At 40.0% G+C, this 20,868-nt stretch overlaps 3 protein-coding genes across 3 annotated transcripts; 2 read left to right on the top strand and 1 right to left on the bottom strand.

Annotated features, from left to right (window-relative positions):
* Positions 1-297: 297 nt before the first annotated feature.
* Positions 298-3,567, bottom strand: LOC121604705 (ladderlectin-like). The gene is made up of 5 exons (XM_041934280.1): positions 3,504-3,567; positions 2,378-2,469; positions 2,131-2,256; positions 550-649; positions 298-371 (listed from the first exon to the last, which is right to left on the bottom strand). Exons 1-5 carry the CDS (start codon positions 3,565-3,567, stop codon positions 298-300), a joined length of 456 nt encoding a protein of 151 aa, XP_041790214.1.
* A 4,386-nt stretch (positions 3,568-7,953) lies between these two features.
* Positions 7,954-13,832, top strand: LOC121604131 (histone-lysine N-methyltransferase SETD1B-like). Its single transcript, XM_041933551.1, has 2 exons — positions 7,954-8,072; positions 12,606-13,832. The coding sequence occupies exon 2, from the start codon at positions 12,629-12,631 to the stop codon at positions 13,514-13,516; it is 888 nt and encodes a 295-aa protein (XP_041789485.1). The 5' UTR covers positions 7,954-8,072; positions 12,606-12,628; the 3' UTR covers positions 13,517-13,832.
* A 178-nt stretch (positions 13,833-14,010) lies between these two features.
* LOC121604163 lies at positions 14,011-20,684 on the top strand. Its single transcript, XM_041933602.1, has 5 exons — positions 14,011-15,271; positions 18,113-18,167; positions 18,296-18,504; positions 18,947-19,106; positions 19,396-20,684. Exons 1-5 carry the CDS (start codon positions 15,182-15,184, stop codon positions 19,551-19,553), a joined length of 672 nt encoding a protein of 223 aa, XP_041789536.1. The 5' UTR covers positions 14,011-15,181; the 3' UTR covers positions 19,554-20,684.
* Positions 20,685-20,868: the final 184 nt, after the last annotated feature.

Genomic DNA, 20,868 nt, shown 5'->3' with positions numbered 1-20,868 from the left:
GGGCATTTTCAGTGCAAAAATGCACTGAAAATGTGGCTCCTTAACCAGGGTATGAACCATTATTAGTTACTATTTGTTAGGACTTTCAAGTAAATCACTCACAAATGCATCTGGGTAACACATGCAATGTGTTCAAGCCTGTATTTTTCCCAGAAAGAAGGACAACAGGTCAGTTTTTTAACAATAGATCCAGTCTACTACACTCTTTAGATAGATAAATTAGCAATTAAGATATACACCAGTCACACCTGTACAACTGCCTTACATTCCACACTATTGTTGCTTGGTCCAGGATGACTAGCAGTTTGGCCTCGCCTGACAGATGAATGGGAAGTGCATGCTGCAACCATGATTGGACCAGCCCTTGGATCCTACAAAAAACATCATCACCATCATTATCATGAGCAACTTCATGGCAACAAAATGACATCAAGTTTATTGGTATAAATAGGCCTGATGGTCTTGATGGTTCTGTCTCTGTACTGTATATTCAAATGTTTTTTCTAACCATGACCAGGAAATGACTGTATGTGGGTTTTCTTATCTTACCTTGAGAGTTTAGCTGTAGGCACTGGTACTGGTCAATGGATGCTGCTGTTTCCCAGTTGTGATAGCCAAACACTGAGCCATCTATCCATCTCCAGTCATCCTGGAGGAAAACACCATTACAGTCCCCTTCATTCACAGTTCTGTTTGTGTCTCTACATGTACGCTTTCAGTTTAAGGCACCTATGTGTAGAATTTCAACATTTCTGACTCAATAGACATGCAGTCTCCACATTGAGTGCTCCACTTTTGTAGAAACAAAACATAATGCCAACAGTCATTAAAAATAAGATCAAATTACACAGAAATTCTATACATTCTCCATGAAGTCCAGGGGTTATATTGTTGGACATTTTTTCAGTGCCCTTTCATATTGTGTGGATGTTAATGGAGCGTCTAAGATGTCTGCTCGGTCTTCTGTTAGTGAGCAAAGCGATGCCATCTACATCATTTTCTAATTCTGCTGAGTTTTTTCATTGTTGTCCAAGTCACAGTAGTCTTGTCCAAAGACAATGTTTAAAGCTTGTGGATCATTGGCGATGTTCCCTGTTGTTTCTTTGAGTGATGTCTCCTTATTGTCTTTGAGTTTTTTTCGCTAGGCAAGCAATAGTCAGTTCATGAAAATGAGTTTTTGGGCTTTGTAGCCTTCAGCTATTACCAAGACCAAAATCCATTATGTACTTTTTGGTCTGTTTTGTTTTTTCGATTTTTCGGTAAGATGCCACTTACGATCACAACTAATCAGAACAGTGTAACATCATGAACAGTATTAAGTCATGAAAGAATGCTGGGTCTTCTGTATTTGGGCCATAGATACTTCTGGTTGTTATATTGATGTCATTGATGTTCCTCTGATCATAGCATTGCATCATTCTGGGTGTGCTATGGACTGTTTGTTTATTCATCCATTATTAGGCATTACCACACACATCCAGACTATGAGCAGGGGCTTATTATTACTTTAACAGAGCAAACCTCAGCCATCTCATATAAACATGGCACATTAAGTGTCATTAAGTGTTAAAACTGCTAGGAATTGCAAGGACGTATATCACTCTGTCCCCCTGTGCAGCTTTGGGACTCGGTCTGCTTCATCTTCTACTGACTTAAAGGCAGGAACTTAAATTTGCAAAGCCTTTAGTCAAGAATGGCTGCTACCTGGATGAACTGACTGACACTGTGACATCTTATATCAGCTTTTGTGAGGACATCTGCACGTACTGTATAACCAAGAAGGCCAAAGAGGAGGCCTACAGCAGTGGGGACAGACTCCAGTTGAACCAGGCCAAACACAGGTTTGAAAAAGTGGATCAGAATACCAAAGAGAAGCTCCACTGAAAAGCTGAAAAATGGGTTTTCAGCCAACAACCCTGTGGCAGTGTGGAGAAGCCTGCAGGACATTACCACCTACAGGCAAACATCCAGCCACATTGCATAGAACCGTCAACTGGCCGACTATTTTTATTGTAAGGTTAGGATAAATAGTAATCACATTTGTTATTTTGATGATAAAAATAATATGGAATTTTTTATTTACATTTAAGTTGTAGTGATAGGTAAGTGTTGGATAATGGTTAAACAAACCTGGAAGTAGAAACCTCCAATCCAGGTAAAAGTGTGACCACCAGTCTTGGCCATACGCTGGAGGAAATTATACTGCCAGATGTTGTGGACCGAGGCAAGATTGGCATCATAGTGAGAACAGAATGTCTGTAGGATGAGAAAAGAGGACAGCATGATTTGTTTTGTCAAAACAAGGATACACTGTACTGTATTCAAGTAACGAATGAGCTCCTAACTTTTTCTTTTCTTTCATCATGAATGTTATTACCTCAGCATTTCTCCAGGTATCAGCAAAGTTGGCTAAGAAGTAGCAGTCACCACGGAAACTAAGCCAACCATCAAGGCAAAAATCAAAACGAGCTAGAGCAATGAGAAAAAAAACAACAGTAAAACTAAAAAGTGCAAAAAAAAAAATTTATTTTCATCACAAAATTTTTTAGGGAATTCTTTCAGTATCTCAGGACATGCATGAATTTGCTTGAGTCATTTTCTCATCTGTTTCTATGCAGCAACAGGAGAAACTTCCTGTGTTACTGTGAAGGTGTGGTTTCTTACCTTGGAGCAGAGCAGGTGCTCTGGCAGCAACAACAGTACTGTTAGAATCCACCTCTGTAAAACCCATCAACAGAGGCCTGAGGTTAACTGATTTATGTGTTATTCATGTGAGATATCAGTCATTTCTGATTATTTTAAGACATAGCTGGACAGAAAAATAGAAAGTAAAACATTTAAAAGGTCTAGTTTGTTATTTTCCTTTCAGTGCACTGTGCAGCTTGTAAGTATCCATAAATATGGTGGCATCAGGTGACACCTGCATGTTTTCAGCTGATGAGGAGTCGCACATTGGTTTGTTCCGACATAGTTCTTATTTAAGATAATTAATTTGGTTCAGAACAAAGGTGTTTCCTTCACGGGAAATTTCAGCAATGCTTTGTGAAGAAAATGAGAAGCACCTTATGTGATGACGCAAGATGCTTCATGTTACAACAACAATAGCTGTAGTGAAGGGAAGATGTTTGTGGAAAATAAAAGATGACACATAGTAGTCCGCAACCTGACTCATCAACAAGTTTTAAAAACTGTGCCAGTAGCCTGATTTTGGTGAGGGTTTGTCTTCCTGTTGCACTGCAGCAGGACTAAACAGCCACTGCTGAGTTGAGGAACAAAGACCATGTCGCACAGATTCTATTTCCTGCTCTGACCTGAACAACAACTGTGATCAGATCCATGTTGACTCTTTTTTTCCATGACAAAAGCAAGACTTTAATGAGATAAAACTGACTTCATTCAACAATGTGGTTTCAATATACCATCTACATTTCACAGTAAATTTAAACTTAAATGTGTTATTGAAGCAGTGCAAAGTATTTGAATGTATAAGTATTTTGTCTCACCTGTTGCAGCCCCAACAGACAGAGCAGCACAGAGGATAACAGAGAGGATCGGTAGAGTAGCCATGATGAGAGCTGATGAACGTCAGGAGATAAGTGCTCACAGGTCTGCAAATATCAGTGGAAGTGCTGCGTAGGGAGAAGAAAAGAAAGAGACAAAGTGTAAGAAAAAGACATGGACACGAAAAACAGCCCCTGAAAGCATCATGACTTACAGAGAGAAGCAGCAGTCAGTAAACGTGTTCTTCAGGCAGGTCAGCTGTGCAGTGGAGACAGAAGTTTCTCTGCTCATTATATACACGCTGAACCACGCTGTCATCTCCCTTATGTTAACAATAAAACTGTGGACTTTGCCACTGTGTGGAGTTGTGTTACAGGAAGACAAATTGTTTTCCCCTCACTTAAAACATCAGTCAAACATATATGGGTCAATAACTATGGGTGGTGGAATTTCCCAGCACACTTCTCATGAATAGTGTATACATCAATTGTGTCGCCAGGCTGAATCATACCTACTATCCAGCAGTCAATTGACAAAATAGTTTAAATGATAGTGTTTTCCCACGTCTTACTGGCTATATGTGTACTACACAAATATTTGTGACGGGAAAGAGGATTTGCTTTGTCTTTTCTCTGTTTGTTAACGTATGTATCAGCCTTTGCAGCGTTTTTGGTGGGCCATCCTAAATGACTGGGACAACAAATATTTTCTGAAGTTTTATTTTTAACTATTAAATTCAACATTTAAATCCAAATTAAAGACAAAAAAAGGAAAACATTTATTGGGTTACAATAATGTGTGAAGTCTGGACCAATCACAACAGGCCATTTTATGTTACTGCAAATACACATTCTGTTGAGACAAGGAGAACCATGAAAACAATGTAGGCAAAAGTAGTGACTTTGATGACGGTCAGATATTCTCTACAAGCTATTTCGTAGCTTCATGTTTTCTTTTTCTTTTTCTTTTTTTTTGTCAAATAAGCCTACATACAAGTAAGACAGTTAGCTGTAGCTGATGGGTGTAATGAGGCTGACTCAGTCAAGGAAACAGTTATGAGATAAGGAATAACTGAGACTTCCTTCTGGAAAATAGGATGCTGTTCCCCAACCCATTCACCATTTACTGTAACATATTAAGGAGGTTTTTATTCTCATTGTGTATGGGGAGAAAGAGAAGGCAAAAGAGCCTTAAACATATAAAAATGTAATGTTCCACTAAGCTAGTCTCTAACTGTGTCTCTGCTGTTTGGTGCTGAGCAGGCAGTGTGCAGTGAGTTCAAAGGGCTTTTTCACTGAAAACAGCTGCCTTTCACATACAGTCTATCCCTGATGTGTCATTTGTGAATGGGACCAGCCTTCGATATTCAGGAAAATCTGCCAGTTTCCTGCCTCATGACCTACTAGGCAGGGAACGTGCCAGTATGGCTATGTTGCATATGAAAGTGCAGGGCCAAGCACGGAGAGGGTTACATCAGTCTGACAGGGGAAGCTTTCATGTGGAGTGAATGAGGCGTTTACAAGACTCTGCTGTCTCGCCAAGCTTGTTGAAAATTAAATACATATAGTATAGTGATAGTGAAAATCAGTAGAGGTGCCTGAAAAGTTATTCCAGTAGTTTACTGGGATCTATGTGTTAATGAGGTTTGAGAGAGCAGTGAGTGAACCAAAAAGAGTAACGTTGTGGGCTAGACAGCTAAACAATGAGCTGAAAATTATTATAAAATTACATATTGTATCATTTAATAATATATAATAACGGTAATTCCCTGTAGGTTCATCACGTCAAGCAACCACTTTCACATTGTCATTTGATACATTATTTAAAAATATAGATATATCAGCTTCAAATATTGCTGCATTGTAGGTATGATTACATGTGTTGCAAAGTATTTGTACAAAAGCAGATATTTGAGGGTTAATCATCAGTTGTCATGAGGTTATGATCAAAGGGTCAATGCAGTGTTCTGATTTTAGTCATCTCATATACCAACCAATCTGATGTGTAGACTTGTGTAGACAGTATTTTTGTGTGTGTGCATGTACTTCATGCCACCCATGCAAGTGAGGGCCCCTCTTGGGCCACCCCAGTCAAAAAAGTCTGCACACATCCATGATTGTTTTCAGTTAAATTATCCAAATGTGGTCTGTGGATTATCCAGAGCAAGAGGAAGACCGCATTGTTGACTTCAACATATAATTTGCACTACATGGACAAAATCCAGCTCTGTTAACATGTTAGACGAAGAAAGATCAGCCGTGTGCTGCAGAGGGTTAAGAAGAAATACAACATAATTTAGCTGCACGGTGGCTCGGTGGTTAGCAGCGTCGCCTCACAGCTAGAAGATCCCCGGTTCGATCCTGCCTGGGGTCTTTCTGTGTGGAGTTTGCATGTTCTCCCTGTGCAGCATGGGTTCGGCTTCCTCCCACAGTCCAAATCAGCTTAGGTTAATTGATAACTCTAAATTGTCCATAGGTGTGAATGAGCGTGTGGTTGTTTGTCTGTATATGTAGCCCTGTGGTAGGCTGGCGACCTGCCCAGGGTGTCCCCTGCCTTCGCCCGAGAGACGGCTGGGATAGGCTCCAGCCCCCCCCCCCGTGACCCTGCAAAGGATTCAGCGGTGTATAGATAATGGATGGATGGACAACATAATTTACACAATTGAAACTGTGTCTGCTCCACTGGATGACATGAGAAGACAACGTGTTGGTCACATATACAGGTTGTTGCTACATAAGCCTGCGACAAAACAAATTTCACATTTATGCACGCTTTTGACTGAACTTAATACGCAGTTACAGTAAAAACTCTCTCCCTAAATCAAACAAACAGGCAGTGTGCAGTAGACTGAATAAAGACAGATGTTGCACATGGAAAAACAAAGCAAACCACGGTGCTGGTGGCTGCTACAGGTCTACTTTCTTTTTTGGTATGTTAACACACAGGTTCAAAGACTGAACTTAGTGCCAGTCAAACTAATCAGATTAGATGAGGGACAGATTTATTGGACTATTGCCAAACAGTTTGTTGATGAAACAGCTCAAATGGTTCAAAAAGTGGACTCTATTATCACAAATGATCACAACTAAGAAAAACTTTGGGTAGCGAGATGTTCTCTGCTGAGCTGAGGCTGCATGTCATGTAAAACCAGTATCCTCTCTCGGTGTGTAGTGGCAGAAGCAGATGGTGTGGTGCTGATGATGGTATGCTGTTGGTGCTGAGTGCATGTCTCTGGTCGTATAACTCTATATCTTTCCTGTTGCTGTGGATTGATTTTGTTAAGCAGCACCACCTTGAGGCTGTTTACGTTCATTAATGATGCATATTATAGGAGCAGCAACACTTAATGAAAGCAAAGTGGCTGAAGCTCCTTACAGTGCTAGCCATCAGAGAATTATTAATTATTTAACCCACAAGATGGTCTCCACCCATCTCCACCCTTTTATATTTTATCACATTAGTTTATCTTTGTCATTCTTTTTTTTTGTAATTACAGTTGATCTTGTGCTCGTTTTAGGCCTTACCAGATTTTTACACTGGTGTGTATTAATTGGAGTGATCAAACCTGGAGTGGTGACATCATCACTCTCATTGCAGGCGTCAGCAGTCTCGTTAAAGAAGATGTCCACCGTCACACACCGTCACCGGCAAGGTTCCTCCCGTCCCTTCAAGTGAATTTAATCAAAATCAGGAGTGAGGAGACAAACAAACCATGGGCATGGACAGTGACATAGAGCTGGCAGTCAGAGCTGACAGCCATGAGCAGCTAGCATCGGCTCTGTGTACCTGCTGGAAAGACAGGGAGTGTGGGGGAGCATTGGCTGTCTCTGTGAGCACATTTATGGCCCTCTGAGCGAGTCACTGTGTGGGTCCCTTCACTGTTGCTGGGGTAGTGGCTCCACGAAAGCCAAAAGCCCCTTTTTTGACGACATTCCTTGTAGCGTATACAGCTATGCCCTGTGCACACATGCTCTCACACACACACTCTGGTAAAGTCTCTCAACAGAGTGCACAGGAAGTGTAACATCTGCTATGAGAGAGTAATTTCTGTCAGAGTAACATCCCTCCAACATTTTGGGGTCTGCGGTTTCAGGGTCAGATGTGTTTATCGTCAAGGCTTCCTCATCCAATGGAGCCCATAGCATAGTGTCTGTGGTACTCTGACATTAAAAGGTCTGAACTCATCCATCCATTATTGAGAATCACTTGTTCTAAGAGGGGCGAGGGAGGCTGGAGATTTTGTAAATTAAATTCTGATTTATTTAAAGATGTGCTTCTTGTTATCACTTCACAGTCTTGATCGTGCTCGCGTTCAGAGAAGAAATGGATGGAGATGATTGATGAATAAATGAGTACGATTTGTTGTTTTCTCACACTGAGACCTAATCACTCATCTCACTTTTTTTTACAGCCGTTGTTTCCCCACCCTCTCTCCGCCCCCTGTCTTTTACATGTCTATCACTCTCCTCACATCTTCATCTATAGCTTCACCTCCTTCACTCTCACTCACTTTATTCTGTCTGTCTTCATTCTCTTCATCTCATAGTTTGACTGCATCATTCGCTCAGCGAGTAAGTAAACAGTTTCATTTTTCACTTAAATTTGTTTAGTTCCACGTGTTCACACAAACTGAAACACATCTTTGCTGATGATGCTGATATTTCCTGCTCATTTTTACTCTTTTCTTATACCTGCTGTTTCTTGAAACCAGAGTTTATCCACTGTTGTATTTGCTTTCCATTATCCCTATTGATTAAGTATGCTATCTGGTCAACCCTGCAATCCTCCCCTCATTCAAGTTCTCTCTTTGTTCAAAAATATCTTATGTACTTCCTCTCACAGCTTATGATTGACTGAACCACGTGTCATTTTGAATGAAAATCTCTGGATGCTTTTTTGCTGTATAAGTGTATAGGCCATGAATGAGGTATGAAAAAAGAGTATGGATGGAATGGGGTTCAAAAGCAGTTTGATGATCTTTTCCAGTTTTGTAAAATGTTACTAGTAGAAAATAAATGAAAACAAAAATCTAATTCAGGCCATAAAATGTCTTAAAATCTTAGTCAAATGAAATACATAAAATTAAATATGACACAATCAGCAGCTTGAGTCATTATAAAATCACTTGCTCAGCCAAGAATTGTACAGAAATTGCTTCGGTCCCCTATCAGGATTACTACATGTGACTGTAACCACCTGGTGTGTGTGTGTGTGTGTGTGTGTGTGTGTGTGTGTGTGTGTGTGTGTGTGTGTGTGTGTGTGTGTGTGTGCGTGTGTGTGTATGTGTGTTGTATATGATTTTTCACTTTTTTACTGCGTTAGATTTGATTCTGTAACTGTGTTCTGTTGCCTTCGACAGAGAGGTGAGAGAAGTGTTACATTATAGTTATCAGACTGTATTTGTGTGCAGTTCCACTGGAAAACTGCTTTCAAACAAAGCCTTGAATACAAAATATCGTGTACAAATTGTTAATATCTTCTATTGCTATGACCGTGGCGGCAGTATGAGTAGCAGTACTAATAAAAGTAATAACTTTATCAGTTTGAGTTAATGAGTTCTGAGACGGGGGAGTAGTTTTATTCATTTTCATACCAGTTTTTGCTGAAGCCAGACTCATTTGGTTTGACTGTTTCTTTAAGCAGATCAAAGCAACAACATTATAACTAATGCAGCTATGCATTTAGCTTTTATTTATATTTGTAAACTCTCAATGCTTACCCTTACATTTATTACTTCCATATTTGGTATTTTTACAAACTTTGGGTTTTTCTGTAGAATTTCAAAAAAACAAAATCACTTGTGGGTCAGTGAGATTTAAAAAGTATAGCTATATACATATAGGTATACATTTCTAGGTATAGGTAAGGTAAGATACACTCTGTCTACCGAGATGCCTGGATAGGAATTAAACTACAATGACTCTGATATTAGATAGATAGACAGTTAAATATGGGCACAGTAGTGCAGTTGTGCAAAATGACAGTGTGCAACAGTCAGTTTGTCCACAGATATAGTGTCATACATACAGATGTGTGTGTGATAAAGTCCAGCATATAGATGTGTGTGTGATAAAGTGCGTGTGTCCATGGTGTGTAGGGTGAGTGTGCAGTGAGTCCGGAGTTGTTGTGCTGATTATTGCTTTTATCGCCCTCCCCGAGAGGTGTTGAAGAGTGGGGGAGGAATGATTAGGTTTGGAATCATATTTAAAACATGTCAGAGATTTTATAACAGTAATGGGTGAATCACAGTGGCACAGTGATGACAGTATGAGAACCTCCTGCTTACTGGCAGTTGCTTGGAAATGCAGACAAGCTGCAGGTAGCTGCAAAACTTGATTTCCTGTGTGAGGGATGAGGCATACAGAATCAACCACATCCTTACGCCCTCTGTGAAAGTGTGTGTGTGTGTGTGTGTTTTTAACTGTTTCCTGTGTGTCTTACTTTGCATCCTCCATCTGTTCCCTTTTGTGCTTAAGTGTTCTTTGTCATTTAGACGGGGCTGGCCTGCATGTATACATGTTATGCTATTACAACTGAAATTTGAGTGTCACAAGCTCCGTCCTGTAGAGGACAGTGGGAGTTTCTGGCATTTACATGTCGTTTTGGTACACATGCTGTTACTGTACTGTTCTCTGTGGCATCGCAGTCAATCTGAGAGAGTGACTCATTTAAAAAGTGAACTTTATTTTTCCACCTGCGCTTTATGCCCACCACCCGACCTTAACATCTTCCAAATTACCAGTGATGGTATGAGACTGTACCATTAGTCTAGCTATTAGACTGAAAAAATTGAAAAAACACAGAGAGACACAAGGAAAGAGAGAAGAGGCAAAGGCATCCTGACTGTTGCAGTTGACCTGGCACCAGTAATGCTTGTCTTTTAGGTCGGACCTAAACCATTGCAGAGCAGTGCTACTGATCCCCACCCAGGTTTCAAAATGGTGAGGATAAAAAAAAGAGGACATCATGTTCAGTAGTATTGGTTTAGACACATAAACCACTTGGTTAAGGTTAGGAAAAGATCATGTTTTGTCTTCAAATACCTGGCTTTGTCAGGGTTAGGGGTAAGGGTTAGGCTTACAGTCACAGCTGGAAAATGTTACTAAAGTGCAAATGGTGAGATATTCATGATATGATACAGAGTAATGTTTCATCTGCTGAGTGCTTTCTTGTCATTAACAAGGCACCTCTGAGTAGACTGTTGTGGTTATATTGTCAGTCATGGTTCATTGTCAGAGTGCGACTGTAGTTGAACCCATGGTTAGCTTAGTCTCAGTGTGCCGGCCGGTATTATTGTGGGAAGCTAATTTATGGTTGCTCTGGTTACAGTATAGTGATATACACGAGACTAATGGCTATTAAACTGTGAATGATGCTTGATTTGTCCCCATTTATGATTTTGGACACTTACCAGCTTATCAGAAGTTGGTATATTTTGTGGCCACGTTACAACTGACGCTGTCATAAGTACATGAACGTGCCAAAACCAAATGTGGCTGTGCAAAATCACTTAGGTGTCTGCAACAGACATTGACAGTGACAACAATGATGGCCAAAACTGCAGAAACACAGAAAAAAAAAGATAGAACAAACACAATGAAACAAAAAGAATGAACCTGCTGCAGAGATTTCTGCAGTCAGAAATTCAGGAGTGAGCAAAGGTAGTTTTTCAAGTCACTGGGGATTGTTCAACTCAGTTTATCCATTTATATTTTAAAAATGTGTGCTTCAGCTTAATAGCAGTAGTAAATAGATGGGACTGAAAAAAAAGGCAGGGGACAGAAGACCTGACAGGGGGTAGAGGTAAACTGCTGTAATCTGGGCCAGCATGGAAAAATCACTTTTGACTAGTAATGTGGATTGAAAAGGCTCAGAAAAACGGATTTAGAGCAGAAGAGGTGAAGAGGTTGGCAATATAAATTGGTGCAAGTCGATGAAGGGTGAGACAGAAGAATGTGACATCAGTTCTGCATTTCAAAATGGAAAGTAAGAGCTTGGTTTCGTGTGTGTGAGGGCACCTTTGAAAACAGGGCGAGCTTTAAAGGGGACGTACAGCTCCAGTCCACTGGTGCGATGATGACAAAGGATGGTTTACGGTTTTCTAAAAGCAGACTCCTGTGGAACACACATGGTTAAAAAAACAGGAGATGGCCAGGTTTAAACCAGACGACTGACTCAGAGACAAGCAGGTCAAGTGCATGTTTGCCTGTGGTCAAGGAGAGGCAGACCAAGGGCCAGGCAGGTAAAACAAAAAGCTGGAGAGGGGATGAATGGAAATGAAACAGTACATATTCTGCAGTGTTGATGGCGGAAAGAGGAAACGGGTGGGCAGGGAAGGTCTGGTGCGAAAGCGGTGGAGGCTTAAAAACTAAATCATCACAGACTTCTCACATGTTCCTTGAATTAAGTGGCACATTTTACTCTGTTCAAATAAAGCTTTCTGTTTAAGGTAATTTGAGGACAGAGTTTAAATTGAAGGTCAAAAGTCTGAGCAAATGAGTTTATTTGAATCTGGGTTCAACTTAACAACAAACAAAACCAAGAGTTAATTTAAGCTTCCAGACTAAACCTGTTCAGTTCATAGCAGGTTTAAAGTTTGGGTGCAACAGAATGGTAACATACATTTCACTAGATCCAGGTTTAGAATAACAGTCCTCTATGCATCCTCATCTGACATGAGTTCAGTAATCACATGTAAAACAAAATGCGAGTCATGAAAACAAAAATGTAGCACTAAGTATGTAAAGAGTGTGTATTCTAAATGTTCACCTACAGATTTTAGTTCATATAAAACCTAAAAAACACAACATATCAGCAAGACCATGTGTTGGGTATGTTTCTGTATAATCTACAGGTTCATTGCAAAATGTTTATCTATCTTGAACCTGTCAGTGACAACATCATCATTTAGTCTGTATCTGATCAGTATTGTCTCTGCTGCTGTTCGCTGCTCATCCTCCTTGTGTAGGATGCCCCCTTTTTAGAACTGCACGTCATATTATTATGTAATAATAATAGTCATATGTGTCTTTATAACATGCTGCCATTGTTCTAACTGGTATTTCTGTTTTTTTTTTTGTTTTTTTTTGTTTGTTTGTTTTTAGTATTATTCTGACCCACAGTCACCATGAGGACCATGGCCATCCTGTTTCTGACTTTATTCATGTTAACTCTCCTGATTCCTGCATCGTCTGCTGATCATCAAACAAACCACAGCCACACCACAACGCTTGCTCCAGAAGTTAGCTCCGGTTCTTCAACAAACAGGACTCAGTCTCCCATGACAACAGAGGAAAAGGTCACCACACAGAGTGACATTACCCCTGCATCACCATCAACATTAGATTTCAGAACAAGCAAACAACCTGACCAATTTTCCTCCTCAGCACCGACCAAAGGCACAACCCCTCACTCATCCAAATCCACTGATTCCAAGTTAATGTGTTTTTTGATTCTGTTGGCCATTGTGGTGTTGATGCTGTTCGTGGGATGCCTCCATGCCATGTGTGTGCGAGACAGCCCTGTCTCCAGATTCCTACTGGGTGTGAGGAAGAGGTTGAGGGACGCGATCGGTAGCCTGGAGGACAGGATGGGGCTTCACCTCTGGCCAGTGGGGATGACAGGAGGGGAGGACGATGAGGAGGAGGCAGAGGGAAGACTGGAAGAAGAAGGACGACAAAGAAGAGACAACGGGGGAGAACAAGGTAGTCATGGAGTGAAGAACGGAGAAAAAGGGGAACAAAAGGAGGAAGACAGCGATGATTCACAAGACAACTCTAGTATGGAGGGGGACAACATAAGAGAGGTGGCGCTGAGCAGACGTGAGGAAGAGGAGAAGAAGCAAAGTGGGAACGAGGACGAGGAGGAAACAAGTAGTGAGAGTGAGGGAGACCAAAGTGCTGTGGAAGGACAGAGCAGTGGAGACAAACAGGGAGGCTCAGAGGAGATAGCACTCGTTAACCCACTGCAGGAGAATGACGAAAGGGCAGATTTGTGTGATGTGACTGTCCTGTAGTGAAAAAAAAAAAAAAAAGATTGAAAACGATGCCAGGATTACACTGTCCTGCACGAGAATATGCTGATCAGGGATCAGATTTAGTAGAAGAATGATCATGTGATGGTTTTAATAAGTGATGTCAGAGGTTAAAGGTTTTGAATAGTGCATGGCCTTCCTCATGTATTTGAACAGGAGGTACAACCGTGATTGATCATTTTTGCATGTTTTATTTTGTAAATCAGAAAATGTTGTGAACCAAATCTAATGTGTGGGGAACACAGTCAGTGTGTGTTTGATGATCAGCAAATAAACTGTTGAAATAACCTCCAGTGTCTTCATTAAGATTGAATAAAAAGTTTTCAATGTAGAGTTGAGATATTTTGATTTGTTAGTTTAGTAAACTATAGTAATTTGATTTTTGTTAGTTTAAGTTTTCACAGTGGAATTATAGCTCTACTATGTTATTTAATGTTATTTATTTTATTATAATGTTAATAATAACAGAATAATATGTTATTTTAATAATGTATTATTACATTTTGACATAGTAGACTAGTAGAAATGATAATGAAGTCTGATAACTATTGATTTTTAAAACACATAACAAAAATCTACATATACATGGGGAATCTGATTTTTGCAGCCCCTCAAAGGTTGACCATCCAGGCCTCCTCTTATTTCCATTTATTCATCCTGTAACTGTGCTAACAAGGCCACACAATGCCTTAGCTAACAAGTCCACAAGCAAATTCCGTCCTGGAATTTATTTTCTAAGCTTAGAGAAACCCAAACAACAAAACAATAAAGAAACTTCAGTCACAAGTGTGCTTCAACATCTCTACCCACACAGTTTTAGAGGTGTGCTTAAATACAGACCAAATGATGCATAAACCCACTGATGGCTTTAAGTTAAAAAATATTATTATTATTGTTGCTACATTAAGGAGATGCACCTCAGGAAAAACCAAAGGTCAGGTCATCACAGGCAGCAGTCTCAAAATGTTTTCCACAAAATACAGTTTTAATAGTCTTCCTCCAGACAAAGAACTTTCGACTGATTTCCTAGCTTTACAAATTTACCCAATATTCGGCCAATTAGCAAGGAGCCGCGAGGTGTGCATCCAATGACCACAACTTAACTGGCCTATTAATAACTTAATCTCAAAATCTGGCCAATTGTTGACCAATAGCTTGTTCTAACGCACAGTGATCACACTGTTTCACATTACACACAAACACACACACAGGATAGGCCTCTGGTCCTGTGTTGTTCCTTCCATCTGGCCTTTGGGGCCTCTTTTCCAAGTCACTGAGACACAGAAAATAAATGAAGAGAATATATGGACTGAAGTAAAAGTCACATTAGTCTGGGACGACCCATCTGACATCACAGGTTTCTGAGGAGCCATTGTGAAGCTCAGTGACAGTGGCTGATAAATAAGAGATATGACACTTTAACTAACCTCAGATCAGCTGTAAAATGAAGTACAAACATAAAAATGGTCATAATGTGGTTAATTACCATCTAATACAGCCAAGGTTAAGAAATCAATATTTATGTTGTTGTGCCAGCACCCTAAAATCATGCATGTGCTCTGAAAATCATCTCCTATACTCAGCATAATGTCTCACTACAACACAACACTCAATTATGAAAGTAAATGAGATCCTTAGAAATCAGAAATGTTGATTCTTGTTCACAAAAATATTTATTTTTCCATTTGCTATCAACAGGAACCAAAGGACAAACAGGCAGCTTATCAATGTGCTAAGGTGAGAAAGTTTGTCATTGCAAACATAATATCTATTGCAGCAAATGGTCCTCACAGTCAGCAGCGTAGTAGCTGCTGATCCATGCACCATGGTAGTCAGTGATGAACACCTCTGTGCTCAGACACTAGCAGTGGATGAGTTTGAACGAGCAGATGAATGGATGTCCAAAGTGACAGCGCTCACTGGTCCAGCCTCGAGAGTCTGCACCGGAACAAACATCAACAACGTACAGAGCTAGTGACCGATTCTCATGGAGGGCCATGTGATCAGTTTCATACAGGTGTAAGAGAAGACGAAGAAGGGTATCTTCCTGCCTGTGTGAGTGTTTTAAAGAAGAAAAACAGCTGAGTCCTCATGGAAGGAAGCCTCCTATCATTCATCCTGTGCCCCACATATATCGTCTGCTGTATGCGGCTGAGGTGCAGCCCTTTCAGAGCAGCTATCAAAGGCTAAATGTCAGCATCTCTACCTCACATTTTCCACAGAATTCAAAGTTAACCTGGAGCTTCATTCACATCCATCACCTCAGTGTGTGGTCTCACCTTGGCTGTTCAAGTGGAGACAGTCATAGCTGCTACTGCTGCTGTGGGAGTACCAGTTGTTGTAGTCAAACGGTGTGCCATCATCCCACCTCCAGTAGCCCTGCAGGGGAGATAGTCGATTTACAGTAAGAGCTTGTTACAACACTGTGGGAATTTGTCTTTTTGTATGTGAATCTAATCTCTGACCTGGAATCTGTATCCACCTATCCAGGCTGTTAAGAAACCAGCCCTCCAGGCCAGCTGTTTCAGGAAATTGTCTTCCCATAAGTTGTGGGCCGACGCCAGGCTCGAACCCAAACTCTCACAGAGAAACTGGACAGAGAGAGAGAGCGAGAGAGGACACACAAGCAAAGATATGAACAGAAGCAGATATCTCCAAACCTGAGCGAATAAAACCAAACTATCTGCACTGATAGACAACAGAGTCCTATCAGAGGACAGTGTAAAATAGACTGTTGTAATGTGGGTGAATAGACCCTTTAAAATTCATCCCATTACAACAAGAAACCTGCTGTACAAATGTAGCTAAAGTGGAAGGAATCTCTCATCTGCCTGTCTTTTGATTTTATCTACAACCATCATCCAAACAGCTTCACTTGGCAGCTGACGACCCAAGGAAGTACAGTGTAAAGAGGGGGATAAACCCTCAAACATTTCTTCTCATCTCTTGACATATACAGTGTATGTGTGTTTTACCTCTGCATTACTCCAGGAATATGTGAGGTTGACCAGCAGATAACAGTTGTCCTGGTATGGATGCCATCCTTGAGGACAATTTGAAGCTGATCTCTCTGGAAAAAAAAAAAAAAAAAAAAAACATTGAATATTGAACCTTTATTTAGAAACTGGATGAACTTTCAGGTAAATCTCTAAAGATAATTGTTTGAAAAATACATAAACCTCATTTCTAGGATGACATTATCTTTGAAACCCCCAAACCAGGATCCTGAAGTGTTAAATCTTATTACTGTTGAGTTGTTCCCTGAATGAGCTTACGTGGAGCTGTGGCCTTCAGTATATCCACCGGTACAACATCTGCTCTGTCATCTGCAGCAACAGAGACAAAATATGAGGCTGTAAAAATGTTTGGTGTTCAGGAGACGCTTATGAGAGAAGAAATGATCAATGAGGATGAACCTTCATTATTGTCCCCAGCTCTTCTATTTCTTGTTGACAGACTCTGACCTGGAAATAAAAGTTCAGCTGTCTCTTCTTGCACATCATCTTCTTCTGAAACAAAGTGGGAGTGAAAATATGAGTGTGTGGCCTTCCATCCCAAAATGTCCCAACAGTTCACTGACCTTAAAAAGCTTAAAGAGAAGACAGAGCAGAAATCAGGCAAGCAGACACTGACCTGAGGGCACAAGTTCAGCTTCCTCCTCTTTCACATCTGCTTCTGCCACAACTGAGAGGAAGAACATGAAACAATTGTTGCTGTTCAAAAAACAATCCACAACCTCACTTTTAAACGAATCAGGATCATCGTTATCGTATCGTTATGTTCAGTTACTTTTTAGAAACGTTCATCTTTTTTCAGAAATGACAAGATCATAATGGACATGATAATTGTTCTCTGTTCTGGAGTCTCTGGAGTAACGTCATATTAGCCAGTAGTTGTTCAAATGAATGCTTGAGCTTTCCATACAGATGTAACATGTTGACCCTCCACATGAAGGCAGCCTGGTTGCAGCTGCTGTTGTGAATAATGAAATTGCCCCACTCTTAAATAATTACCAAACCTCATTGAGATGATCATTGCCAGACTTGATCAACGCTTTTCTGTCTAAAACAACATTTGTATGGAGCATTTACACTGTGTCGAGGTTTGTCTGTGCTCAGTGACAAACACGTTCCATGAAGATGCCATTTCAGCTTTGAAAACAAACCTAAACCTGGCTCTGTGTTTGACTCGTACTACTGTTCTCTCATCTTTGACCAAGATGCTTCAATGCAAATACCAGTTCAAACCAGAAGTGTATACTGTGTCTACTGGTGGTTCTTCTCATGCATTTCCAACAACAGGAAGTGTGAAGGTTTAAAGAGGTGGGTATTCACCAGGCAGAGAAGGTCTCATTAAAGATGCTGGTGGGCTGCATCATGGGAAATGTGGAATCCAGTGTTGGAACATGATCTATACTTTAGATACAGTCCCTTGTCTTTATGAAAGTGCCACGAAATCAATGTGTCATGACCTGTGCCATGCACGCCGTTTTTGTTTAGTTTTCCTCTTCTTGATCCTTGCTGTTGCCCCATTCTGTTATTAAGTGTTTGTCCATGTGCTGTCTTTGTTCACATCCAGGTCACGTTTCACGTCAGTGTATTCCTAGTGTTGTCTCAGCCATGCCTTGTTTCTTGTAAGTGTTTCTCCTAATGTCATGCCATGTTTTATGTGCTTGAGTTTCTCAGTTGTAATTTCAGAAACTGTGTTTTAGTAGATTGAGTTACTAGTTACTTACACTGTTATTTTATGTGTTTCTTGCAGCTGGACTACTAAAAGAATTGTTGGCAAAACAAGAAATGATCCTTGACCAGCAAAACAGGATTCTTGGAATTCTGCAGACATTTCACCATCCAAATAATGAAATCAACGAGAGCACCATTCCTAAAGGCAAAGTCCCTGTTGAAACGATTGAGGCTCTCAAGTGCCTGGAGGCAGAGTTGCACACAGACCCTGGCCTCAAGTCTAACCTGGTAAATATGATTATCATGATTTTGTGCAAATATGAATTAAAATGTACAGTATGTTTTGAGTTCAGAATATTTACTGAGACTGATTTAATGACACAGTTTAAACATTATATTAGACAGTGTGTGCAGCAGTCACTACATGGAACATTCATTCACTCTCAAAAAAATGTGGTTTCAGTAACAGTTTAATGACCGATGCAGCACTGCAGAGCACTGGCAACAACCATCTGACTGTTTAAATGTTCTTGTTGCATACAAAATTTGTAAACTGATAGTTGGTTTTTTTGGGGTTTTTTTTTTTCTGCTGTGTACTGCATTTTCCTTTAAGAGAAAAGTAAATCCCTCTATATGTCATCATCCATCTTGTCTGTCTTTCTCCATCAGTGACAGTGTGATTTTCTCATTTTATCAAAACATACTTATTAATTTATACATATATGTTTAGATTTCCTACCTGGGATTGATCGGGGGTCTCAATTTGAAGGACATCGTTTGGAGAGTCATGAAGTCAACAATTTCAACCCAAGTTGCAAGACAGATGAACTGGAGGGGTGTCAATGACAAAATCTCTCTCCAGCGGCTGGCTTTGAAGACCATCATCATTGGTAAGAAATATGAATTTAAAAGCTTTATATTTCTGTCTGTATACTGTATTTCTTCTTGTTCTCATCCTGTATGTGACTTCATTATCTCCTCCTTTTTTATGGCTTTCTTTTCCATCTATTCTCCTTTTCCTGTCTTCTCCCCCTCTATGCATCTGACAAGTGATTGACTGATTCAACTGAAAGTCATGCATACAATTTATGAAATATAAAAAAAGGTTTTGAAAATTTGCAGTGCATTACATAATATCAATAGCTACACTAACTCTTTCTAATGTTTTGTGTTCTGAAGATGCTGTTAGACGAAACCCAGTGACTGCCTTAGTCTCAGATAAAGATGTTGAAGTCATGATGGTTAAATGGCTTCATTTGGCTGGTGACAGGGATGGTGGAAGAAAACAACGACAAAAAAATGCTGATGAAAAGAAAAGAGCTGAAGCTGACAGTTGAGCCAAATTTAAACTCTTCATTTCTTACAGTTACATGACATACTGTTCACATGTTTTCGTACTGTTCACATGTTTTTACACAGAAGTATTTTGCAAACACACACACACACACACACCGAACAGCATTTGAATGGTTGCATATTTTTGTACTGTGATATTCTTACACTGAGCATGAACTGCATGCTTCTTTTGTACTGTTCTTATGTTTTTGTACTGTTCACATATTTTTACAACGAAGTATTCTGCACACACACACTGAACAGCATTTGATTGGTTGCATATTTGCATACTGTTGTATTTTTACACTAAGTAGTATGAACTGTTTCAGAATTGCATTTGATTGACAGCTTATTTTTGTACTGTTATATTTTTACACACTGAACTGCATTTGATTTTGAAATATAACTTCGAAGGAAAACTTGTGTGTTTCTTTTTCATGTATGGATGGTTAAAGTGATCCATATACAGGGCAACTTAACCACTGCTCATATTGCACTAAAATTATTATTATTATTTGGCGCCAGATTTCACCTCTGTCAACCATACATGGGCCACAGTGATTCAACAGAACTGAGCCACACATGTATTCCGTACCTAGCCCAGCTATAAGCCACATAATTATTTATATTTAGTTTACTCCTGGTAGAAATCTGGTATTGTTATGGTTCAGTTAAGGCTACTGTACCCTAGGGCCAGATGTGGCCCATCATTCACTCCAAAAGTAGGCCAGGTAAAAGGTTTGGTGTAAATTAGTTTAGCTTCTGGGTAAAATCTGGATTTTGGTCTGTCAGCCACATGTGGGCCACATAAGAGCCATTAGGCTTTACCAGAACTCAGCCATACAGGCATGCCCTATGAGGCCCAGCTATAAGCCATATGAACTCCTTTGCAGTTGGTACAGCTGTTGTAGAGGTCTGGCTATGTTATGGTTCAACACAGCTTTCATATACTTGGGCCAGATGTGGGCCGTCATTCACTTCCGTAAATGGACCACATCTTTGCTGTTCATCTGGGCCATATCCAATCCAAAGGAAATTTGCTATTAGTGGGTAAGACCTCGGCATGATCTCATGGAGGTAGCTACCTCATTTTGATCATGTTTTACATTGTAAAGTAAATATTAAGTGGCTCCCTTTCATTGTAAAATTGGTTATATTGTGTTCATATAATGTTTTGTTTTTTGTTAACGAATGAAATAAAATTTAAAAATGAAAAAAAAAAGTGTCCTCATCTATATCATGTTATGTTAAATAATTAAGCCTATATTTAAACTAACACAGACTTTTACTCAGCTAACAAAAGAAGGCAGATGCACG

The sequence above is a fragment of the Chelmon rostratus genome, chromosome 3 (assembly GCF_017976325.1).
Source record: "Chelmon rostratus isolate fCheRos1 chromosome 3, fCheRos1.pri, whole genome shotgun sequence".
Lineage (NCBI taxonomy): Eukaryota > Metazoa > Chordata > Actinopteri > Chaetodontiformes > Chaetodontidae > Chelmon > Chelmon rostratus.
Note: the sequence above shows the minus strand (reverse complement) of the source record. Positions and strands in the feature narration are given on the sequence as shown.

Bases quoted from the DNA above. Each gene is read 5' to 3' on its own strand.
- LOC121604705 (XM_041934280.1), bottom strand. From the start codon at position 3,567: ATGGCTACTCTACCGATCCTCTCTGTTATCCTCTGTGCTGCTCTGTCT. The intron at 2,257-2,377 runs GTAATAACATTC...CTCATCCTACAG, and splicing joins ATACCTGGAGAAATGCTGAG to ACATTCTGTTCTCACTATGA. The intron at 650-2,130 runs GTTTGTTTAACC...GTTTTCCTCCAG, and splicing joins TTGGAGGTTTCTACTTCCAG to GATGACTGGAGATGGATAGA.
- LOC121604131 (XM_041933551.1), top strand. From the start codon at position 12,629: ATGAGGACCATGGCCATCCTGTTTCTGACTTTATTCATGTTAACTCTC.
- LOC121604163 (XM_041933602.1), top strand. From the start codon at position 15,182: ATGTTGATTCTTGTTCACAAAAATATTTATTTTTCCATTTGCTATCAA. The intron at 18,168-18,295 runs GTAAGTGTTTCT...TGTTTCTTGCAG, and splicing joins TCAGCCATGCCTTGTTTCTT to CTGGACTACTAAAAGAATTG. The intron at 19,107-19,395 runs GTAAGAAATATG...TGTGTTCTGAAG, and splicing joins TTTGAAGACCATCATCATTG to ATGCTGTTAGACGAAACCCA.